This window comes from Aotus nancymaae, unplaced genomic scaffold (assembly GCF_030222135.1).
Source record: "Aotus nancymaae isolate 86718 unplaced genomic scaffold, 86718_ANA_hifiasm-v0.15.2.pri h1tg000016l, whole genome shotgun sequence".
Classification (NCBI taxonomy): Eukaryota; Metazoa; Chordata; class Mammalia; order Primates; family Aotidae; genus Aotus; species Aotus nancymaae.
This window is the reverse complement of record NW_026988428.1, coordinates 71,238,488-71,264,218: the sequence shown is the minus strand read 5'-3', so window position 1 is coordinate 71,264,218 and position 25,731 is coordinate 71,238,488. Positions and strand designations below refer to the sequence as shown.

General features: G+C 37.9%; 1 protein-coding gene across 11 annotated transcripts in view; it reads left to right on the top strand.

Moving 5' to 3' along the window:
- ERC1 (ELKS/RAB6-interacting/CAST family member 1) overlaps window positions 1-25,731 on the top strand; it is a 556,187-nt gene that overhangs the window by 432,835 nt on the left and 97,621 nt on the right. For all 11 annotated transcript variants that reach the window (XR_010343042.1, XM_064377601.1, XM_064377596.1 and 8 more), the window contains one exon: window positions 23,496-23,594. Coding sequence is in view for 10 of the 11 variants with exons in the window: in XM_064377601.1 (XP_064233671.1) it covers window positions 23,496-23,594 (99 nt within the window). In the remaining variant the exon portion in view is untranslated. The remainder of the gene's footprint in view (window positions 1-23,495; window positions 23,595-25,731) is intronic.

The following is a 25,731-nucleotide window of genomic DNA, read 5'->3' as shown; positions in this document are numbered from 1 at the left end:
CAAGCTGCCTAACTCACCTCTCTGGGCTTTATTTTCCTCGTCTATAATATTGGGTGGATAGATCAAATGATTTTAAAGTCTAAAATTCATTATTTTCTTTATTTCGATAAATCAACATATTTACCTTTAGCTGTATCATCTGCTAAGTGCTGATGTTAAGAGTTTTAAAAGAAGCAATCATAAAGCATAAGAAAACTTGTGTAAAGTTTAAATCTGTCTATAGAAATTCACTTTTTTTTAATGAAAGTATTACTACTTTTACTAAAAAAGTATTGCATTTTGAAGATGAAAAAATCCTGGGTTTTTTTTAATCCTTCACAAAATGGATCATATTTTGATGAATTCTGCTTGATTGGAGTTATTAATAAGTAAAAAGTCCAGAGGCTGGGAATGTGGGAAACCTGGATTCATCCCAGTCTCCTTTCATCCATCTGTTGCATTTTTTTTGTCATCAATTCCAGATGTAGGAAAATCCCTCACAACAATTTGATAAGACTCTTCCCTTCACTTCCAGCATCAAATCTAACTTGCCTTTCCTATCGTCAAACTGCTGCCTTTTATGATGCCACAGGGCATTAATTTATAAATCTTCTGAGTTTCCTGATCCCTCTTGAATTGTCTCAATGCAGATAAATCAACCTAGGTTTCCTGCCCGTATGCTGGTGCCCTCCTCTCCCTATTTCTTCTGTGTCCGTCAGGTGGTATAATTTATAGCTGCCTTTCCTGTGCTCACTGACCTTGGTCTGAGGATCTCATTAGCATATGTAAAACTAGAAAGATTAGTTTGAGGGTCGTTCTCTCCTCCATTAAACTTCTCTTGGTGGGAATCAGTCAGACCAATATATTCCAAAAATCTGTTCCTGCTACCTCTTTTGGTCTCTTGAACTAATTTAGATACTCATTAAAAGCTAATGTGAATTAGCCAGGTGTGGTGGGATGCACCTGTAATCCCAGCTACTAGGGAGGCTGAGGCAGGAGAATCACTTGAAGCTGGGAGGCAGAGGCTGCAGTGAGGCAAGATTGCGCCACTGCACTCCAGCCTGGGTGACAGAGCAAGACTCCATCACACACACAGACAGAAAAAGCAAACGTGGAATTAAATGATATTTGCATTCAAGGACAAGAGGAGTGGTGTTAAACTATTAGCTGTCAGTGAGTGCCGTTTTCAGAAGCTGTAATTTACATGACCAAATGTACTATCACATGACTTTCTAGAAAACAGTATTCATGCCATTAGTCATCTCAAAGAAGACAATATTTAAAGTCTAGACAGTTGGGCCCTATTTTGAGTTCTTTATGTGAATCGATTCATTTAATCCTCACTACAGCCCTGAGAGTTGTCCTCATTTTACAGAGAGGGAAAAAGGGTAAGTAACTTGCTCTAAGTCACATAGCTCATAAGACGAGATGAGAGATTGGAAAAGTGTTGTTGAAAAGTTTATAGAAAATAGTGACTGTTGAAGAAGGAACATCTATCATACATGAAGTTCAGTATTTTTCCCCCTGTATTTCAAAAATTATATGAAATATAAGAATTTAAAGCAATAAATTTAGCTGTAATACCAAAACAGTATTTTTGGTAGTTGGTTTTCAAGGCAGAGAATGCTTAAAGTTTATGGTATTGTTCCTGAATGGAGCATTTTGAATTGGATATGATGTTTTTCCTGGACTTGCATGAAATTGCAACCTATTAATGGTTAAATCTAAAATTATGGGTTCTCCGAAAATAATTTTGAACATGTACAATCTGGGCCTACCTAACTTTTAACTATTTCATTAGAAATATACAAAGAGATTGAATGGATAATACTATGTTTAACTCTACATATGCACGTTACGAGCATACCCAAATTACAGACCTGAAACAAATACCGAACTGTCTCCTGAGACCCAGATTATAAAACACACTTAGAGAAGCCTGGTTGGTTCTCAGTCATTGGCCTGAAACCAAGGACACAGTTGCATCATATTCCCCTAGTCTATAGTGTTTAACATTTCTTAATTTCAATTTCTGCTAAAAGGAATATTCTTATAATCAAGTTATCTTTCGTAACAAGTTTCTTCACAGTTACCTTCCTATCTGTCTTATTATTGAGCAACAATAGCTAGGGAGAACTGAAGGAAACCTGTCTTTAAGGCTGGTTCTAGTTCAGCTGATTGCCATCTAGAGCTCTCTTTGTATTTACACGTCAAGACAGCAATCACAGCAATGTTCCTTAAGCCTGGATTGTCCTCCTGAATGGTTGATGAAATTACCAGCAACTGACTTGCAGCTGTTCTTATGGCTGTACACTGAAATAACTATTTCCTTAATACATATTTTAACAATCTGAGACTAAGTGGGTCTCTCACTTTTATGTCATCTGTTAAGATGAGCCATAACTTAAATATCTTTCTTTTTATTACCATAATGATATAACTATAGAAGAAAAAACATGAGCCATGATTGACAGAAATTACTTGTCAGAGATCATTTGCTCCATTGCTTAAAGCTTCTTGCAATACAGCCTTTAAAAAAAAAATTTAATTGAAATACATACAGCCAGGTGCAGTGGCTCACGCCTCTAATCCCAGTACTTTGGGAGGGTGAGGAAGGCGGATCACTTGAGATCAAGAGTTTGAGACCAGCCTGGCCAACATGGTGAAACCCTGTCTCTGCTAAAAATACAAAAATTAACCAGCCATGGTAGCACATGCCTGTAATCCCAGCTACTCCAGAGGCTGAGGCAGGAGGATCGCTTGAACCTGGGAGTTGGAGGTTGCAGTGAGCCAAGATCGCGCCACTGCACTCCAGCCTGGGCAACAGTGTAAGACTTCATCTAAAAAAAAAAAGAAAAGAAAAAGAAATACATACATTTAAAAGTACACATGTCATAAGTATGCATGTCAGTGAAATTTTACACACTCATTTAACTAGCTTCTATATCCAGGAAGCAGAGTATTGCCAACACCCCTGCAACTAGTTCTTACACTTCCTTTTCAGGTACCATCCCCTGCCTATTCCTGCAAGAGGAACCACTCTTCTGAATTCTAACAGTATTGGTTAGTTATATTTTTTAAAAATCTAAATTTAAGATTCTGTGTCAGCACAGCAACCAGGGACCCAGAGGCAGAAGCCAATGGAGCCACCACATGCAGAGGGCACAGCCTTGAGCCACAGAGGATTGTTCTCAGACCTTGAAACCTAATGGAATTTTCTCTGCTGGATTTCAGACTTGCTTGGGACTGATAACCCCTTTTTTTCTTCCAGTTTTTCCCTTTTGGAATGGGAATGCCTATCATATACTGGTCCCACTGTTGTATTTTGGAAACTGATAACTTGTTTTCTATTTCACATATCCAGAGATGGAGAAGATGGATCATACTCAGTCTCCATCATACCCAATTCAGATGAATTAGATAAGAAGGTTTGGGACTTTTGAGTGATGCTACTTAGACAGAATTTTGGATTTAGAGTTGATGCCGTAGTGGGTTAAGACTTTTGGGGATACTGGAATGGGGTGAACATATTTTGTGTATAAGACATATGAATTTGGTGAGACTAGAAGGCAGGCTGTAATCGATTGAATGCCTCCCCAAAACATATGCCCTCCCCAAACATATAGCCCCCAAAAAACATGTCCACATCCAAATTCCTATAACCTGTAAATGTAACCATATCTGGATAAAGAGTCTTTGCAGATGGGATTAGATTAAGATTTCAAGAAAAGCTCATTCTTGATTATCCAGGTGGGGCCCTAACCCCAATGACAAGTCCTTATAAGAGACAGAAGACAGATACAGAAAATAAGGTGATATAAAGACAGAGGCAGAGATTAGACTGTGTGGCTATGAACCAAGAAGTGTCCACAGTCACCGAAGCCAAAAGAGTCAAGGAAAGATTCTCCCTTAGCGTCTCCACAGGGAATGTGGCCCTGCCAACACCTTACTTTTGGACTTGGGGCCTCTAGAACTGTGGGAGAGTAAATTTATGTGGTGTTTATGTGTTTGTGATCATTTCTTATGGCAGCTCCAGGAAACTAACACATGGAGTAGCTTCTCAAGTTCATGTATGAGTATGACAAGCTTGTTGCCCCTGAGTGTATTAGGGTTCCCTTTATTTGAAGGAAAAAGGTAAATAAATTATCTCTGCTTAATGATTAGCATTTGTTGATAGATATTTGCAAAGAAGACATCTTTAAGACAGCCTGGGGGGCAGAAGAAGTCAAATAACATTTTCAGAGAAGGGAGAATACTATCTATCTTCATGAATGAGCTAGAAAAGGAGCCTCTTAGGCAGAGGGATCAGTGTGGCCGGGGATGCTGAAGCATGAAGCATCATGAGATCAGGGAGCTATACAAAGCTTCTTATTACCAAGTCTACACTGCTCCTAGGCAGTGATGTGAGACTCCAGAGCTAGGAGGGGACAGGTCTTGGAGACCCCTGTATTGACAGTGCTGAGAATAGTTTGGACTTGCTCCTGTAGGTAATGCCAAGCCATGGAGAGGCTCTCAGTCTCACTGATGTTTTTAGAGTTTTCTTTTTTAGCTAAATCACTCTGGCAGCTAATGGAGGAAGTTAAGGGGAGCCTGGAGTAAGAAGATGGTAAGATTAAAAACAGGGAGACTGTTTAAGAATCTATTCCAGTTACCCAAATATGAAATGATGAGTACAAGAATACAGGATAGTTGAGATGGAGTAATGTATTCACTAGGCCATTCTGTGTATCAACACCCCCTAATCTTAGTGGCTTAACACAGTAAACACTAATTTCTTGATTATACAAAGCCCACTGCAGATCTTGCTGACTCTATGAGGAAGTTGTCCTCCATGCAGCAATTCAGTGATCCAACTCTACTTAAAATTTTCTAGTTTAGCTCTTTCAGTATGAGACCTTCTTGGTCACTGTGGCAAAGGAACAAATAGTTGGTGGTTTCCGTGCTGTTTCTTCTGTGTTTAGGCCCCAAGGTCACTACCCACAGACCACTGGCCAGTCAGATGTCTGGTTTGGCCAAGTAAGTGGAAGTGGTCTCCCTAATTAAAATGAGTAATCAAGAAGAAAGACCATATATGGAAGAGAATATAACATGCTTCTTTTTAGTAGAGTTAAACTTGAGGTGATTTATATGCAAATAGATATGTCAAGAAGGTCATTGGCTAGAGATACTCCAGGTAAAGATGAGAGCTAGAAATATCAATTTTGGAGTCATCAGAACAGAAATACTAGTTAAACTTGTGAAAATGGAATAGCTTACTTAAGAGATAATATACGCAAGTTATATTTACTTTTTACTGTTTTCTGACATAAATATTAACACAGGCCATTCTTTTCATCATTATAGATTATAACTCAATGAGCATATGGCCTCTGTACAGCCTGTTGGCAATGGATTTCAGAACTGCTTTACTGGGTGGTCATTGCTAGAAGTTTTTATTCAGTTCTAGGATTTTTAAGACTTTTTTTTTTATGTCTTACGTGTGTTGAAAATGCTTTAGGCATTTATGGCACAATATATTGCAGGTGATTGTGATGTTATGTACCCCACAGCCATTTTGCTGTTTTGATATATAAATTAATAAAGCTCTGTTCCTGGAAATGAGGATAATGCTACATGAATACTCCAAAGAGTTAACATAAATGTAGTCTTGAAAAGCAGTCCTTCAGGAAAAGAATTCTGTCCAAATGCTATTAATTCCAGGGTATTTTGTCTGCTTTCCTTGAAAGCATCTTAAATTAAAAAATCTGTTTTGCATTCAGTGTCTTAGCAAAAATATGTCGTGCTTTTAAAGAAACAACAGCCAAGAAACTCTTGGGTAGGTTAATATCTCCATTTTAAGTGCCACACTTATTTCATGAACTTATCTTTGTATATTTGGGTGGTAAATTATACTTCAAAATACCAGTAGATGTTTTGTTTAAAATTTTGTTCTCTTTGGTAGATTATTTCCTTCTAATTATGGTAGTAAACACTGGTATGTTATGATTAGTGATTAGCTTATAACAAACATCTAAACAAGGATAAGTCAGCCTGTTTAGTGATAAACCTGTCTCTTGATATAATTAAAACTGATCACTAGCCAGTATGTCTCTATATATTTCTAGGACAGTGTAACTCACAGTGACATAAATTAATTTTTTTTTAATCAAGGATATAGTAAATACCAACTGTCCATTAGTATTAATTAATAAGTCAATAAATTTAAAAAATAATAAAATTTAATTTTTCAAATTGATATAAGTAAAAATTACTAAATCGATATGTTACTGAGTTAATAAAATTAACATTTATTATTATTAATCTAAATGAGAAGGTGAAACATGGGATAAAGAATGAATTTTTCTGGACCTAAAAACTGGAAGGAAAGTCAAAAGGACTTACCAGAACATGCTTAGGATGCCCAGAGGTATTGTTGGTTCATCTCCCAGAGGTGGGGGTAGTTTAAATCACCACCAAAATAAAACTGTGGTCAACAATGAGTTTTGTAGTATTAAAAGAAGCCAGTTGTAAATTCACTGTGGTCAAATTACTGCAAGGACTGAGACTGGAATAGGTTGCTCTGCCCTAGAAGTTTCCTGGTTGATTGAGTTGAAGTCTGATTAAGTTGAGATCACTTCCAGACACACACAGCCCCGCTCTGATTCAACCATCCCACCGCAGGAGTGGAGAGGAAATTAATGAAACCTTAATGACAAGTTTGATGAGGGAGGGAGCAGCTATGTTGGTGTGTCTTGTGAGAGCAGTTTGTAACTCCTGGCGCCCAGCAGTAGCCCAGCTATGGTAGCTAATCCGCTGCTGTCTAATTACCTAGCCCTATTTGTAAGATGAATGTTTTAGCTCCCTGCTGTGCCTTTAATCATAATTGTCTTTTATTCATTCAGTTTGAGATCTTCCTGGTTCTTGGGATGTTGAGTGATTCTCAGTTGAAACCTGGACATTTTGGATGTTATGCTATGTGACTCTGGGTCTTATTTAGACTTCTGTTTTAGCTGGTTTTCTTTACCACTCCAGCAGGGGAAGTGTGGGGTGCTGCCTCAGTATTACCCAGTGGAGGTAGAAGTCCAGGTTCCCTACTTGGACCCTGCTGACACACAAGGGATAGAGTCTCCTTGTTACCCCTGGGTAGAGATGGGCATTCATGTCTCCACTAGGCTTCACTGATGTATCCCTGCCTGGTTGGGGTAGGAAGGCCTACACTAACGCTGTGGGGGTGAAGGAAGGGGGGCTTAGTTACTGCTGTGCAGTAGTGGAGGTCCTGACTCTCCACTAGGAGACACAGCTGTTACTGCTCCATGGGGGTGGAATTCTAGAATCTTCACCTAGTCTCCAGTGACACTGTGGAGGGGAGACTTCATTGCTGACAGATGGAGATTAAAGCCCTGCCACCCCCGGCTTTCCCTAACACCTTCCAGTGGAGCCAGAAGAGGCCGAAGCATCTCCTCATAACCTACTGAGCACGGGACCTGCCACTTGGTCTTTACTGACATGAGTGACAGTGTTGTTATGAAAAATCATAAATTTTTTTAATAATTTTAATTATAATTAAATTATAATTAACACAGTTCTTTCTGTGGTCTTTAGAATAGAGTGATTATTGTCCCACAGATTTCTATCTTGCTAGGCTGTCCCTTTCCTTTAGAGGCTTCTTTGGCTAGAGAGAGTGGGCTTCTGTGTTGAGGCTTTTTTGTCTATGCCTGTTGGCATTTCCAGGCTGTCGACTTTTTCAGCTCCACATCTGGATATATAAGGCAAAAAGAAGATCCAGGAAGCTGTGGGTCACAGCATTCCTGACCGATCTGCCTTCTCTCTGCCTTTTTAATAATGTTTCTCTCTGTGTGTAGTTTTTATTGTACTTTTATACTTAATGTGCTGGGAAAAAATATTCCTGATACTTCTTAAAGATGGGAAGGCATACTGTATTCAGGGGACCACTGAGATGGGGATTTGTGTTAGAGAACAGAGATCAGGCTTAATCAGAATACACAAGGACCAATAGTGATGTGTATCCAAGGAGCAGCGTGGGGATCAGTGATGGAAAATTACTAAGAAGAAACGTCATAGCTGGGGTATTCTTGCCAGACCCACTCAACAGGAGTGGGTGATGACATATTGATAGTGGGAGTTGAGAAATTTGATCAGATCGGATCTCATGATTGATCAGACATCAAGGGTAGGGATTTATTTTTGAAGGAAGCAAACTTCTTTTCTCTTTAGGAAAATAAAATGTATGTTTTGGGCTTAGATATCTAAGTAATCAGTAGGTTGAATTTTAGTGCTTACATGCAGATAACCAATTTTTTAAAGCCATAATTTTTATTACTACCTCATCCCTTAGCCCCAGTCACATATTTATGTGTTTTGGAAAACCATACCTCTATCTGGCAGCAGTTAAGTTTTGATGTCTAGTGTCATTACTTTATTCAGCTTCCAGTTCATTTTAAGTAGTCCTTAATGGATATTCATCTCTTATCAGAATCAATCTATACCTGATACTTATATATTTCTAGAAATCAAAGTTTTTCAAATTCTTGAATTTATCAAATTGTAAATGGAAATATTTCAACAACTATGAAGAGATAGATCATTTAAGGTACAATAACTTTTTTTTAGAAAAGCCTGATTTTAATAAATGGTGGTTTTCTGTTTTTTCTTCTACACAAAAGACTGAAAGCCATTTAGCTCAGTTGTACAAAAAAAAAACTTTGGAGAACAGAAAAAAACATCAAGAATGCAATAGTAGTTGTGTGAAAATTTTAACAATATAACCACATATACATTTGTACAAATACATGTATACAGAGAAATCCTTTTATAATGAATGGTCAGAATAGGAGGAAAAAGTGGTATTGGAGAGTTTGGCCTTATATCATTTGCTTTCAATCTGAATGGTTCAGAAAGAATCTAAAAATGCTTTTATATCCTCTGGGTTTATTTAAAGATACTTCACTATATGTACACACAAGTGTATAGTTGGCTTATGTTTTGAGTCAGTTGTATTCTTTTCTTACCACATATGGACCATGATTTTGTAAGAAGAAAAGACAAAATTTCCTCAGAACTTCTAGCTTTAAGAACTTTGGCTGGACGTGGTGGCTCACACCTGTAATCCCAACACTTTGGGAAACTGAAAGGCAGGATGATCACTTGAGCCCAAGAGTTTGTGACCAGCCTGAGCAACATGGGGAAACCTCATCTCTACACAACAAAAATTTTAAAAATTAGCTGGGCATGGTGGTGCACATCTGTAGTCCCAGCTCCTTGAGATGGGAGAATCACTTAAACCCAGGAGATCAAGGCTGCAGTGAGCTATGATTGTGCTACTGCACTCCAGCCTGAGCAGCAGAGGAGACCCTGTCTCAATTTAAATATTAAAAATAACTTTTATTCTTGTGATCTAAGGTGCTTTTTTTTCCTTTAGAGAGAGCACGTGTGTGTGTGTATTTAAAGTGCTTGGATTCTTGGTCACTTTCTCTCCTTAGCTTTTCTTCAAGTGGGAGAAAATGTGCTGTATTTATGTGATTATGAAAAGCATTAAGCAATTTAATTTCTGTATATTTAGTAAGGAAATGATCATACTTCAAAAAACTTTTTTTTTTTTTTTTTTTTAGAAATAGGTTCTCCCACTGTCACCTAGGCTGGTGTGCAGTGGCACAATCATAGCCTCCCAAGGAGCTAGGACTCCAGGTGCCCACCACCATGCCCAACTAATTTTTTTTAAAGCTTTTATAGAGGCAGGAGGGTTTTGCTTTGTTGCCCAGGCTGGTCTTGAACTGTTGGCCTCAAGAGATCCTCCCACCTCAGCCTCCCAAAGTGCTAGTATTATAGGTGTAAGCCACCATTCCTGTCCTATACTTTTATTTGAAGAGGAACTACTAAACTTACCTACTTTGCAGTAGTAAAATAATTGGGTTGGGATGCAGTTTGTGCCACTATCCTTGAGAAAATAATTTTTTAACTTGCGTTTTAGCACCATTTAAAATCACACACAAAAAAATGGTCTTTCTGTTAGAGGTGAAGAAATTTGGTATTACTTCCGGTTTTCATGGCCTCTGCATCTGTAAAATACAACTGTGTACTCAGTGACACGGTTTGGCTTTGTGTCCCCAGCTAAATCTCATGTTGACTGTTATTCCCAGTGTTAAAGAAGGGGCCTGTGAGAGGTGATTGGATCATGGGGGCAGCATTCCTCCCAAGTTCTCAAGAGATCTGATGGTTTAAAAGTGTGTGGCACTTCCCCATCGCATGTGCTCTCACTCTCTCCTGCCACCATGTGGAAAAGGTGCTTGCTTCCCCTTTGCCTTCCCCCATGATTGTAAGTTTCCCGTGGGCTTCCAGTCATGTTTCCTGTTAAGGCTGAGGGACTGAGTCAATTGAACGTCTTTTCTTCATGAATTACCCAGTCTCAGTTAGTTCTTTACAGCAGTGTGAGAGTGGACTAATACACTCAGCCACTCAGATAACCTAAATTATAGACAAACTGTGGTAAATGTTCTTGGATCTTGACCATTGTTCACTGATTTTTAGGCTAACAGAAAACACTTGCCTACATTTTCTTCTTTTCTTTAGATACAGTGTTGAGTTTCACTGGATCCAGCTAATAATTCCCTTTAAACATTCTGTTCTTTGAGAACAGAGACAGCTGGGAGAAATGATCCTATGACATTAAAGCTAGAATTGGATTGTGCCAGGTTTATTGCAAGGATGTGGAGATCGGTACTCTAAAATGTGGCAGAGATCAGGAGCAAAGGCTCAGCCACTCTTTCTTTTTGAACAGTTTCATTTTAGATACTGTACTGGGCCGGTACGGGCAAATTGGCCCACAAAGTATTTCATTCCTGGAACTTAAGTTCATGACCTAATTTTAGGAATGGCTTTTTAGATCTGTTACTTTTTCACCAGAATGTACCATAATTATATACCATGGCCTTGCCAGAAAACAGGAAAACTCTCAAAAATTAGGAGTGGAATAGAAATTTGTAATTTTTTTTTTAGTTTTAAAATGTTGACTATGTCTTTATCCTTGTGTTAGTATATGTTTGAAGACAGAAAACACAGGCTGCTCCTCTCCAGAGTTTGAAGTTAAAGTCTGCACAGCATATGAGAAAGTGCTAAATATATATGGTAATTAGAATTAACCATTAAGATGAACATACTCATTCTGGCAGCTAAGAAGGAATATCTTCAGCTAAGGAAAAACTATAAGCTATAAGTCCACCCAGCTAGGTTATGTGTCTGTGTTACAGAAGCCAGGAATCCCATACAAGAGTTTCTAAGGATTACGAAAATGGTCATGATGAGATGGAAGAGAACAGTTTCTTAAGAATGAACAAACAAAAAAAAATTGTTTTTTTTCTTTGCTTTCTACCAAAAGAGGGTGAAAAAGTAGTTTTCATGGGAAATACAGAATATGTTGAAAGAACAGATATCTTGTGAGCTTAATGCCATAATTGGTAATGTGTCCAAGAATACCCTGAGATAGAAGAAAAACTACTAGGAGTCTTTTTTAAAAAAAATTCACTGAGTCCTAAAGTAAAGTAGTCAATATACATAATCAAAAGTTTTTCTTTTCATATTAAATCTGTTTGTGTATAAGGAAATGAAGGAGAAAACTTTATAAATACTTGTAAACTGGAGTCCCTGGATTCTGCAGTTCTTTTTCGAAACTAGTGTGAGGAACAGAAATTGTCTTTTTATCTGGGGAAAAACTGTGCAATTAAAATGTCTATTTTCTTTGCTTTTGACTGAGATAACTCATTGTGGTAACACTGGGTTTTAAATTCTGATTGGTAATGATATATCTGTTTTTTATTAATACAAAGAGGAAAATGAATTATTTAATAAAGGAAGTTTTATAGAAAAAGCATTCAAAATGTTAAGGTAATTGCTGAAAAAAAAAAATGGTCCTTAATGATAGGAAAGGTGGGAGCTACAAACCTATCATCATTTTGTACCGATTATGGAAAAATGATTCTTGAATTCAGTAAACATATATATTAAGGATCTTATCTGTGCTGGCAATTTTAGTAGGTACTGAGTTGATAGAACCAGTAATTTGGCAATATGTAGCAAAATTGTTTATCTATGAGTTGCCTTTTTGACCCAGTAGCTTTACTTCTAGGAGTTGGTCTCACAGACACATCTTCAAATATACAAAGTAACATATACACAAGGTAATTCACTGCTATAATATTTGTAATAGCAATAGATTAAAAATAACCCAGTTGTTACACAGTACAATATTTGTTGTCAACTGTAGTATATCCAACAGAGTGAAATACTGTGCAGCTGTAGAAAGGAATGATAAAGATCTCTATTGATATGGAATCATTCCCAGAATATACTGTTAAATGAAAAAGCAATATGCAGAATAATGTGTTTAACATATGACTTTATATAAGAAAAGGGGTAACATGTACAATTATATGAGTATATGATTGCTCATAATTGCAAGAATAAACAATTGAAGGATAAATCAAAAATTTATCCAAAAAAATTACCCATAAAAAGGAGGGAACAGGATAGAGGAGACAGGGGTGGAAGCAAGCCTTCTGTGATTGGACCTGGTTATATTGACTTTAAAATTAATTGAATGTGTTACATAATAAAAAATGAAGTTAGATCAGAAAGAAGGAAAAAAGCAATCCTTGAAATTTAAAAACAAATGAATCTAATTATATATTAATTGTTAACTTATTTGCATTGTGCAAATAATTATTTCAGCTAACTTTATAATACTGATTTTTCACTGCACATCCTTAGTAGGATAAACTCCAAGTAGAAGGATAAAATGCAAATAATTTTTTTTAAATGGTCTCACTCTCACCCAGGCTGTAGTGCGATGACATGATTGCCACTCACTGCAGCCTCAACCTCCCAGGCTCAATCCCTACTCCCACCTCAGCCTCTCAAGTAGCTGGGACTGCAGGCATATGCCACTGTGTCTGGCTAATTTTTGTATTTTTTGTAGAGATGGGATTTCACCATGTTGCCCAGGCTGATCTCAAATTCCTGGGCTCAAATGATCTTCCCTCCTCAGCCTCCCAAAGTGCTGGGATTGTAGACGTGAGCCACCACACCTAGCTGAAATAAATTTGAGAGTTTATCCTGAAGGCATATTGATAGTAACTGTATTGGTTTTGGTATTTTTAAAGCATTATATTGATAGATAAAACAAATAAGTAATTATGTTATTGTTAGGAACTAAAGTTTTTCAGCATAAGAGAAAAAGATATAAAGTATAAAATCAAAGTAGTTGGCCGGGCGTGGTGGCTCACGCCTGTAATCCCAGCACTTTGGGAGGCCGAGGTGGGCGGATCACAGGGTCAGGAGATCAAGACCATCCTGGCCAACATGGTGAAACCCCGTCTTTAAAAAAAAAAATCAAAATAGTTTAGTAAAAACCCAGTTTTCAAGATATGAGATCTGTGAATCTTAAATGTGAATTTAAAACATTACTGTTAACCAATAATTTTCTCCCTTAAATATATTAAATTTTAAAATACATTTTAAAAATATGTATTTATAGGCGTGAGCCACCACACCTGTAATCCCAGCACTTTGGGAGGCCAAGGCGGGCAGATCACAAGGTCAGGAGTTCAAGACCAGACTGGCCAACATGGTGAAACCCCATCTCTACTAGAAATACAAAAACTAGCTGGGCATGGTGGCTCATGCCTGTAATTCCAGCTACTTGGGAGACTGAGGTAGGAGAATTGCTTGAACCAGGACCCAGGAGGCGGAGGTTGCAGTGAGCCAAGAACACACCACTGCACTCCAGCCTGGGCTACAGAGTGAGACTCCATCTCAAAAACAAAACAAAACAAAACATATATGTATATGTTTTGCAAAGAGGCTGTACCACTCTACAACCCCACCAACAGTATATGAGCATCCCTACACATTCTCACCAACACTTGTTATTGTCTTTTTTTTAAATAGCCATCCTGGTGGATGTGATGTGGTATCTCATTGTGGGGTTTTGTTTGTTTTGTTTTATATTTTATTGCTTCTCCATTGTTCCTGTAGATCACTATGGCTTTGATATGTATTTCCCTAATGATGTTGCACATCTTTTCTTGTGCTTACTGCCTATTTGTAAATCTTCTTTGTTGACTGAAAAAATTCAAATCCTTTGCTCATTTTTAACTGGGGTGTTTGGATTTTTATTGAGTTGTAAGAGTTCTAGACAAAAGTCCTTTATCATATATATGATTTATAAACATGTTCTATCCTGTCATTCTCTTTTCACTTTCTTGTTGATATTGTTTAGAGCATAAAATTTTATACATTTTGATGTGTTCCAATTTATTTTTTTTTCTTTTGCCACTTTTTGCTCTTTGGGTATCTTATCTAAGAAATTATTGCCTAACCCAGGGCAAAGATGTACTCTTCTGTTTTGTTCTAAGAGTTTTTATAGCTTCAGCTCTTACATTTAGGTTTTGGCCCATTTTGAGTTCATTCTTTTATATGTTCTGAGACATAATGGGTTTGACATCATTTTCTTTGCATGTGGATTTCTATTTGTCCCACACCATTGGATAAAAAGAGTATTGTTTCTCCATTAGATTGTCTTAGTACTTTTGTTGGAAATCAGTTGACCATAAAAAAAATTATGATTTGTTTCTGGACTCTCAATTTTGTTTCATTGATTTCTTTGTTTATCTTTATGCCAATAACATGCTGTAGGTAAACCTACTTTACTGTAGGCTCTGAAATCAGGAAGTATGAGTCTTCCTAACTTATTCTTCTCATTCAATATTGTTTTGGCCGTTTTTGTATTATTTTTTAAAACCCCATGTGAATTTACAATTCTGTAAAAAATTGAAGAAGTAGTAATAGAAGCAGTACTAATAGTAATAGTAGTGGTAGCAGTAGAAGAAATACTGCAGCAAATAAAGGGAAAGGAGGATAAAGGAAACAAGTAGAGCAGTAGAATCATTTCTGAAGGAGGACGTAGATGTATGGGTTTTTTTCCTATTCTTTCCTTTTGTGTATGTTTGGAAATTCTCAATATAAAATAGAATTGTTTTAGTTTTAAAAGGGGAACAGGCTCCGAAGCTAGACTGTTTGTATTACAGCTCTAGCCCTGTGACTTATTCATCATGAGAATGTCACAAAGTTATTTAGGCTCTCTGTACCTCAGTTTTTCATGATTGACATGAAAATTGTACCAACTTCATATAGTTGTTATGAGGATTAAATTACCTAAGGCTGTTAGAATATTGCTTGGCACATACTAAGTATTCAATAAATGTTGGCTTGGAAAGTGACTATTTTTTTGGGAGGGGCATAAAAAAAGACTATTTTTAAAAGTACATGTAGATTTACCAAATAATCAATAAATCTAGTTATTCAGTTTAAAACTTAGTGGCCAGTTAATGTATATGAAAAGAGAATTAATAAACTTGAAGATAACACTGCAGAAATTATCCAAAATGCAGTGCAGAAAGATAAAACAAAATTGAAAATATCAAAGAGGGGTTAGGAAACATGGAAAACAGACTGAGAAGGTACATTCATCTGATAGGAGTTTTGAGAAAGACCATAGAGAAAATTCAGAAGGACCAATATTGCAAAATAGGAAAGTATACATTTTAAAAATTGGAAATTACAAATTTTGCAAATTAGAATATAAGGAAATTGCAAATATTATAAAAAGAAATTGCAAAATATTTAGAACAGGGAAAACACTATACATCAACATTTGTGAGATGCTGCTAAAGAAGTTTTTAGAGGAAAATGTATACTCTTAAACACATACATTAAATAGAAATCTGCCTGGGCGACAGAAAGAGACACTGTTTCAAAAAAATTAAAAAAAAGGATATTAATGAGCTAAGCATCCAAATCAAGAAATTAGAAAAAGAACATCTGTGTAACCCCCTTCACACACACACACACACACACACACACACACACGGAAGAAAGAAAATAAAAGCAGAAATTAAATGAAGTAGAAAACTAGTGGCTGGGCACAGTGATTTGCGCCTGTAATCCCAGCATTTTGGGAGACTGAAGTGGGTGGATCACTTGAGGTCAGGAGTTTGAGACCAGCCTGTCGAACACAGTGAAACCCCATCTCTAGTAAAAATACAAAAGTTAGCTGAGCCTCACTTGAATGTGGAAGACAGAGGTTGTGGTGAGCCGAGTTCATGCCACTGCACTCCAGCCTGGGCAACAGAGCAAGACTATGTGGAGAGACAGACAGAGACAGAAACAGAGACAGACAGAGAGAGAGAGAGAGAGGAAGAGGGGAGAGGGGAGGAATCTATAGAGAAGATAAGTGAAACTAAAAGCTGATTCTTGGAGAAGAGGCACATGACAGGATTTAATGACTTAATTAGATGTGAAATATTTAGTGGGACAGATTGTTCAAGAAGAAAAGACCAGATATTATAATAATTTTAACAGTGACTTTATCTGATGTCCCTTCAGATTTCTACTACCATAGAATTAATTAGTCTGCTTTCAGTCTGGTAAACAGAACCTGCAACTGAACTCTCAGATTTTTTATGATACTAAAACATAAATCTGATTAAAATTTAAACTTTCTCTTTTAATAGCTGGGTTTAGATAACCAGAAACCTATCCTGTTTCTGATCTTATGTATTCTTTTGTGAATATCGTTTCTGTAACAACTTGTTTTAACATTTGGGACATAGACGTTTTTGTCTTAGAAGAAAAGATTCACAGAATAAACCACTCCTTTTTCCTCTGGGACAGTATGTATTCCTGGATACACAGATAGGCATTGATAGCTAAAGAAGTCTATTTCAGCAGGTTTCTTCCTTCTTCCCTTCTTCCTTTTTCTTCCCCCTTCCTTCCTTCCTTCAGGCAATCTTATTCTTTATGTCATTGGGACCAGAGGATTTCATCTATCTGCACATGCACCTGGCATGGTCAAGAGGAAAAACTTTTGGATATAAAATATCTTTCATGTCAGTGAAACATGAAGGAATTACTCCTTTTGCCTTTTGGTCTTATCTTGAGAAGAGCATACTATGAGAGCCCCTTAAGAGCACAGAGTCATTTATATGATCTGTGTAACATCTAATGCTCTGTGAGCTGTCAGATACTTAGTGCTCAACATCATAACTATGCAGGGAACAGACTTCACACCAAGTTTCCTCATACTAGACCAAGGAATGCTAAACTTTGATCATCTTCATGTCTTTTGGAAATGGAGAAGTAAGTTCTTACAGTTATTTTTTTCATTCTCTGACGTGGATCAAATAAGTAATCTTTGGTCTTATAATCTTATAATCTACTAATCTTAGTAATCTTTGGACAGATAAATCCACTTGGATCAGTTTCTTCAGGCAAGCATACATACTCATTCCTAAGAAGTACTTTAAATGCATTCTGCCTTGAAAATGGATTTTTGTGTACTTTATTAGGATTTCTTTTTAAGTTTTTAAACTTATGCTGGATGTCAGATAGTAAAGATTGTCTCATGTTCTAAGAAAATAAATAGTCAACTATACTTTTGGCATTCCTATTAAAGTGAACATGGAAAGGTTTCCTAACTGAATGAATGACATGATACAGATGTTTTGCTCACTTTCTGCATATTCCTCTTTCTTTTCCTCTTTTCCTTTTTTCCTGAGAGCTGCTTTGCAGAAGACTTTGTCATGAAATACCACATGCCATGAGAAAAATTAGCCTACATCTTTTCATGATTGTCTTAGTCCATTCAGACTGCTATAATAAAATAGCTTAGACTGAGTAATTTTAAAAAACAATAGAAGTTTATTGCTCACCATTTTGGAGGCTAGAAGTGCAAGATCAAGGCAGCAGCAGATTCAGTGTCTGCTGAGGGCTTGCTCTTGGCTTCATAGATAGTGCTGTTTTGCCACATCTTCACACTGCAGAAGGGCAAACAGGCTCCTTCGGGCCATTTTGTTTTCCAAGCATAATGAAAACATTTATTTACTCATTCATATTTATTCATTCATTTACAATTATCCTTTGAGCAACTACTGTTTGCAAACAAAAAAAAGTATGTTATTTGCCATTAATTTGATAATGAAGATAACAGTTCTATATAAAAAATCTATAGTTGGTCTCACAAGCAAAGTGTGCTGGGAAAGCAAAAACAGAAGGAAAAAAACAAATTGTTTTCATATTTTCTCTTTTGAGTAAGACACTATCCTCTAGGATTTCAATCTCCTACCAGTGATACAACTAGATATTTGTATCTCCCAAATCAAAGTACAAACTTCAGCAGAACCTTGTTCCTCATTATTTTCTTTTTATTTTCAACTTTTATTTTTGATTCAGGAGATACAGATGCAGGTTTATTACCTAGGTATATTGTGTGATACCTCAGGCCTTTTTTATAAGAGTACTAATCTCATTCATGAGGGTTCCACCCTCTGACCTAATCATCTTCCAGAGGCCCCATTTCATAATACCTAACCAAATCAAGGGTTAAGTTTCAACATATAAATTTGGTGGGAGCCAGGCACAGTGGCTCATTCCTGTAATCCCAGTACTTTGGGAGGCTGAGGTGAGCAAATCACTTGAGGTCAGGAGTTCGAGACCAGCCTGGCCAACGTAGCAAAACCCTGTCTCTACTAAAAACACAAAAGAATTAGCCAGCATGGTGGCATGCACCTCTAATCCTAGCTATTTGGGAGGCTGAATCAGGAGAATTGCTTAGCTGGGGAGGCGGAGGTTGCAGTGATAAGAGATGGTGCCACTGCATTCCAGCCTGGACAAGAGAACGAGACTCCACCTCAAAAAAAAAAAAAAAAAAAAAAAGAATTTGAGGGGAACAGAAACATTCAGACACAGCAAAGATCACTGGGGGTCATCCCAGAAAAGAGAAATTTGATTCACAGTTTATTAATAGGTGTTTTTTTCCTATTGCTATATACTAGAGGGAGAAATTGACTTTAAAATGTGCTTCCATCATTAGGTGAAAATGTAAAGAACCTAAATCTCCAACAATATGGTACTCATTAAATATTCATTCAGAGGGCTGGGCGCAATTGCTCACACCTGTAATCCCAGCACTTTGGGAGGCCAGAGCGGACGGATTACCTGAGGTCAGGAGTTCGAAAACAGCTTGGCCAACATGGTGAAACCCTGTCTCTACTAAAAACACAAAAGAATTAGCCAGCATGGTGGCATGCACCTCTAATCCTAGCTATTTGGGAGGCTGAATCAGGAGAATTGCTTAGCTGGGGAGGCGGAGGTTGCAGTGATAAGAGATGGTGCCACTGCATTCCAGCCTGGACAAGAGAACAAGACTCCACCTCAAAAAAAAAAAAAAAAAAAAAAGAATTTGAGGGGAACAGAAACATTCAGACACAGCAAAGATCACTGGGGGTCATCCCAGAAAAGAGAAATTTGATTCACAGTTTATTAATAGGTGTTTTTTTCCTATTGCTATATACTAGAGGGAGAAATTGACTTTAAAATGTGCTTCCATCATTAGGTGAAAATGTAAAGAACCTAAATCTCCAACAATATGGTACTCATTAAATATTCATTCAGAGGGCTGGGCGCAATTGCTCACACCTGTAATCCCAGCACTTTGGGAGGCCAGAGCGGACGGATTACCTGAGGTCAGGAGTTCGAAAACAGCTTGGCCAACATGGTGAAACCCTGTCTCTACTAAAAACACAAAAACTAGCTGAGTGTGGTGGCAGGCGCCTGTAATCCCAGCCACTCAGGAGGCTGAGGCGGAAGAATCGCTTGAACCCAAGAGGTAGAGGTAGCAGTGAGTTGAGATCGTACCACCACAGCCCTGGACGACAGAGCTAGACTCCATCTCAGAAAAAAAAAAAAGGATATCCATTCAGCTAAGTGCTGTGCAACCAGTTAAAAGTAGATTTTAGGCTGGTCATAGTGGCTCATGCCTGTAATCCCAACACTTTGAGAGGCCAAGGCAGGAGGATCACTTGAGGTCAGTAGTTCAAGACCAGTCTGGGCAACATAGTAAGACCCCATTTCTACAGTTTCTAGAAGAAAATACACTTTCCAAAACCAAAAAATAAATGAATAAATATATATATACACACACACACACACACACATATATATACACACACACATATATATACACACACACATATATATACATATATATGTAATTTTTTAAAAACAGGATTTTAGAATACTATTTAATGACATGAAAAAATGGTCATGATAATGATGATAGCTAACATGTATTGGGTGTCAGCTTTATGCCAGGCACCTTTCTAAGTGCTTTCCTTGTATTAATTCAACAGGTTAATCCTCACAACAGTCTTATGTAAGAGATACCATTGTTATCCCCATTTTAAAGGTGAGGAAACTGAGGCTTATAGCATTTAAGTAGCTTGCCTAAAGTCAGCTGGTGAGAGGCAGAGATAGAATTTAAACTCAGGCAACTTTTAAAGCCCTTGCTCAGACATCATTACATATCTCTGTAAGTTTTTTTTATGGAACTAGACAAATTATTTTTCATTTATCTAGAAAAGAAAACATGTTAAAAATAACCAATCAAATTTTGACAAAGCAGAATTGGTGGACATATCCCACCAGGTATGAAAATATGCTATAAGATATAGTAATTTTTAAAATATCACAGTGTAGCTGAAATAGAGATGAAATAGACTAAATCAGAAGAGCTTGGCACTTTTTATGTTCACAGGAAGACTGGGTACACCTAAATACTAAGAGTGATAATCACTGCTGGAGGAATTATAGATGGTTTTTTTTTCTTTCTTTCCTCTTTTTTGTTTGTACTTTATTTTTTAAATTGTCTATAGTGCCAGGAGTTCAAGACCAGCCTAAACAACATAGAGACCCTGTCTCTACAAAAGAAAATTTTTTAATTAACTGGATGTGGTGGTACATACCTCTAGTCCCAGCTACTCAGGAGGCTGAGTTGGGAGGATCACTTGAGCGTATGAGTTTGAGTTTGCAATGAACTGTGATTGTGTCACTGCCCTCTAGCCTGGGTGACAGAATGAGACTCTCTCTAAAATATAACAACACAGAAAATCCAAATTATCTATAGTGAGCATTTTTAAATCATTCGGTATCGGCAAGTTTATTTTTAATGCTTTATAAGTTCAAGTTTTAACAATATTTTATTGGTGTAACATATTGCTGTTTGATTTTATGCATCATGTACCCTGCGTTTTCTAAGTTGCTTACTCTGCAGAGTTAATTCTCTAAAGTGTTCAATATATTGTTCATTTGTTCAAGGCCTAAATTAACCACTCACACAGAATCACCAATCCAGTCTTCCTTTTTGGTAAAGATGGAGAAAAGACAATGGAATTATAGCCCTCTTCTGGCTTAGGGTTGAGGAGAAGGATTTCAGAACTTTTTTACTTGTTTTTAAAACCCAAATTGTTTATTGATGGTATAAAGAAAAGCTATTGGATTACATATATGTGTGTGTGTGCGTGTGCGTGTGTGTGTGTGTATGTACAGCTTCTGTCTGATCACCTCACTAAACTCTGTAGTAAATTATAATAGTTTTTCAATTGATTTTTTTTAGTGAGACCCTGTCTCTACAAAAGAAAATTTTAAATAAAAACTACATTGAGATACCATCTCACGCCAGTTAGAATGGTGATCATTAAAAAATCTGGAGACGGCCGGGCGCGGTGGCTCAAGCCTGTAATCCCAGCACTTTGGGAGGCCGAGGCGGGTGGATCACGAGGTCAAGAGATCGAGACCATCCTGGTCAACATGGTGAAACCCCGTCTCTACTAATACAAAAAATTAGCTGGGCATGGTGGCGCGTGCCTGTAATCCCAGCTACTCAGGAGGCTGAGGCAGGAGAATTGCCTGAACCCAGGAGGCGGAGGTTGCGGTGAGCCGAGATCGCGCCATTGCACTCCAGCCTGGGTAACGAGCGAAACTCCGTCTCAAAAAAAAAAAAAAAAAAAAAAAAAAAAATCTGGAGACAACAGATGCTGGAGAGGATGTGGAGAAATAGGAACACTTTTACACTGTTGCTGGGAGTGTAAATTAGTTCAACCATTGTGGAAGACAGTGTGGCAATTCCTCAAAGACCTAGAAAAAGAAATTCCATTTGACCCAGCAATCCCATTACTGGGTATATATCCAAAGGATTGTAAATCGTTCTACTATAAGGACACATGCACACTAATGTTCATTGCATCACAGTTTACAATAGCAAAGACCTGGAACCAACCCAAATGCCCATCAATGATAGACTGGACAGGGAAAATGTGGCACATATACACCATGGAATACTATGCAGCTATCAAAAATGATGAGTTCGTGTCCTTTGTAGGGTTATGGATGAACCTGGAAACCATCATTCTCAGCAAACTGACACAAGAATACAAAATCAAACACCGCATGTTCTCACTCATCAGCGGGTGTTGAACAGTGAGAACACATGGACACAGGGAGGGGAGCACTACACATTGGGGTCTGTTGGGGGGAAATAGGGGAGGGACAGCAGCGGGTAGGGAGTTGGGGAGAGATAGCATGGGGAGAAATGCCAGATATAGGTGAAGGGGAGGAAGGCAGCAAATCACACTGCCACGTGTGTACCTATGCAACAATCTTGCATGTTCTTCACGTGTACCCCAAAACCTATAATGCAATTTAAAAAAAAAAAGAAAATTTTAAAAAATCAGTTGAGCATGGTGGCTTGTCCCCATAGTCCCAGCTGCTTGAGAAGCTGAGGCCAGAGGATCACTTAAGGCCAGAAGCTTGAGACAAGCCTGAGCAACATAGTGAGACCTTGCCTCTTTGGAAAAAAAATAAATCATGAAGTACTTGATTTGGTGATACTGCCTCTTCCCCAAAAAATTCTTTTTTGTTTTTGAGACAGAGTCTTGCACTGTCGCCCAGGCTGGAGTGCAATGGCGTGATCTTGGCTCACTGCAACCCCTGCCTCCTGGGTTCAAGCGATTCTTCTCCCTCAGCCTTCCAAGTAGCTGGGATTACAGGTATAAGACCCTGTGCCTGGCCTCTTCCCCCAAAATTTCTGTATCACTTTAAGTGCCGGTCTTAGCTCAAGCTGCCATAATAAAATACCATAAACTGGGTAGCTTAATCAAACAGAAATTTATTTCATAGTTTGGAGGCTGGAAAGTCCAAGATCAAGGTACTGTTTGATTTAGTTCCTAGCAAAGGCTCTTCCTGGCTTGCAGAGGCTGCCTAATTACTGGATCTTCATATGGCAGAGAAATAAAGAGAAATTCCTCTGTTTTTCACTTCCTCTTCTTCCAAAGCCCAGTCCTATCAGATTAAGACCCCACCCTTATGACCTCATTTAACCTTAATTACCTCCTGAAGACCCTGTCTCTGGGTATGGTGACATTGGGGTTTAGGGCTTCTACATATGAATATTGGGGGGCACAATTCACCCCATAGTAGTGCCTAAACTCTTTCCAGTATCCTCAGAAATCCTATATGTAGTTTATTTTACTGCAGACAGGATTAGTTTTATCCTTTCTTATGAAATCCCTAAAATGCTCATTACAGTGTGTCATAGAAACTTAAATTTAACCTTATCAATAATTTCTTCCTAGACACAAAATCGAATGAAGCTAATGGCCGACAACTATGAGGATGACCACTTCAAATCCTCCCATTCCAATCAAACAAATCACAAGCCCTCCCCGGACCAGGTAAGATGGCTCTGGAATGTTTTATTTTAAAACCCATAAACTTGAATTTTGACGTGTTTTATACTAGCATATTGCAAATTCTGAGATATAAGTTAGAAGAAGAAAAATAAATAGCTAATTCAGTTCTGAAAACTTTTCTTTAAAAAAATTCAATTTCTTTATGGAAAGGTAGTGATTCTGAATATTTTAAGAGCAGATATTTGTAAGACTTGAACAATAAAGAATCCTTGAATTGGGTTGAGAAAAAAAATTAACCTCAGAGATACATACTAATTTTTAACTGTCTTGATTTCCTTTTTAAGGAAATAGTGCCTTATTAGAAAAACAAGACTCTTTCCTTGCAAGCTTAGTGGGCACAGCTTAATTTAGAGGTTATTTCTGTTTAATTGTAAAGTATGAACTCTGTGTTCATTACCTATTAAAAGTGAAGATTGAAACTTAGTTCTTCACTCCCTGTTCTTGTGGATCCCTCCAGCATGGCATGCTCAAGGAAAATTGTTGCCTTCAACTTCTCATCAATGCAAAAGAGACATTGATGAATCTGAAGGGAACCATATTCAATTCTAGTTTCTTGGAAGAAGGGAACTCTCCCAAAATCTTGAAAATGATGGATGGGAGAGAGTGGTGAACAGATTACCTCATATCCCATTGCCAAAAATCAAATTTTAACATCTCCATCACACCCAGCCTTAAAATATATAGCTAAGGGAAAAAAACAGTCAAGTAATTACCTCCATATGACTAAAGCATTGAGGAAAACTCCTGCTAAACATCTCCACTAAATAACAGCTATGGCATTGTCTTAGCAGAAGCAGCAGAAATAGTGCAATGAAAGCAGCAGTGGTATTCAAATTGCTGTTGTTTCTAAGATTCAGAAGGTATAGTCCTATTATGATGACATTTACTAAGCCAGTTGAGGCAAGTTTTGTATTTTAGAAGGAAAACAGTATCAGTGTTTAATGTGGGCAGAATGGAGAGCTGTCTGCCTGGCGTCAGCAGTCCTTCCCTGCCAAGAGATCACTTTACCTTTTCTGCCTGCTTCCTGATACTTGGAATTGAATTTATGCCAATGTATATAAGATGCACGTTAGATTCCTCATGAAAACAGTTTTTTGATAATAGAGAGAACTGGATGCCTGGAGTAGGAAGAGGCAAACAGAAAGGTTGAAGGGAAAGCTAAACATAAAGAAAAACCTCTAACTTGATAATTTTGCCCAGATCTAGCCCTGAGATAGAAATGGCATCTTGGAAAGTAGGAAGAATAGAAGTATAATGACAAACTACAGTTGTTCCTCAGTATCCTTGGGGGATTGGTTTCAGGACAAACCCACTCACAAACACCAAAATCTATGGTTGCTCAAGTCCCTTATATAAAATGGCAAATGTATTTGCAAATAAGCTGTATACCTCCTCCCATATAGTTGATTTTGTTTTGTTTTGGAGACGGAGTCTTGCTCTGTTGCCCAGGCTGGAGTGCAGTGGCGTGATCTCAGCTCACTGCAACCTCCATCTCTGGGTTCAAGCGATTCTCTTGCCTCAGCCTCCTGAGTAGCTGGGATTACAGGCGCCTGCCACCACGCCTGGCTAATTTTTGTATTTCAGTAAAGATGGGGTTTCACCATGTTAGCCGGGCTGGTCTGGAACTCCTGACCTCAGGTGATCTGCCTGCCTTGGCCTCACAAAGTGCTGGGATTACAGGCATGAGCCACCGCACCTGGCCCCTCCCATATACTTTAAATCATCTCTAGATTACTTACAATACAGTGTAAATACTATGTAAATAGTTGCTAGTCTTTTTTTTTTTTTTTTTTTTTTTTTGAGACAGAGTGTCGTTCTGTTGCCCAGGCTGGGGTGCAGTGGCGTGATCTCAGCTCACTGCAACCTCCACCTCTGGGTTCAAGCAATTCTCCTGCCTCAGCCTCCCAAGTAGCTGGCAGCACGTACCACCACACCCAGCTAATACTTGTATTTTTAGTAGAGATGGAATTTCACTGTGTTGGCCAGGCTGGTCTCAAACTTCTGACCTTGGGCTCCGCCTGCCTCAGCCTCCCAAAGTGCTGGAATTACAGGCTTGAGCCATGGCATCTGGTCTGTTAATACTGTATTTTTTAAAATTAGTTTATTTTTATCATTGCAT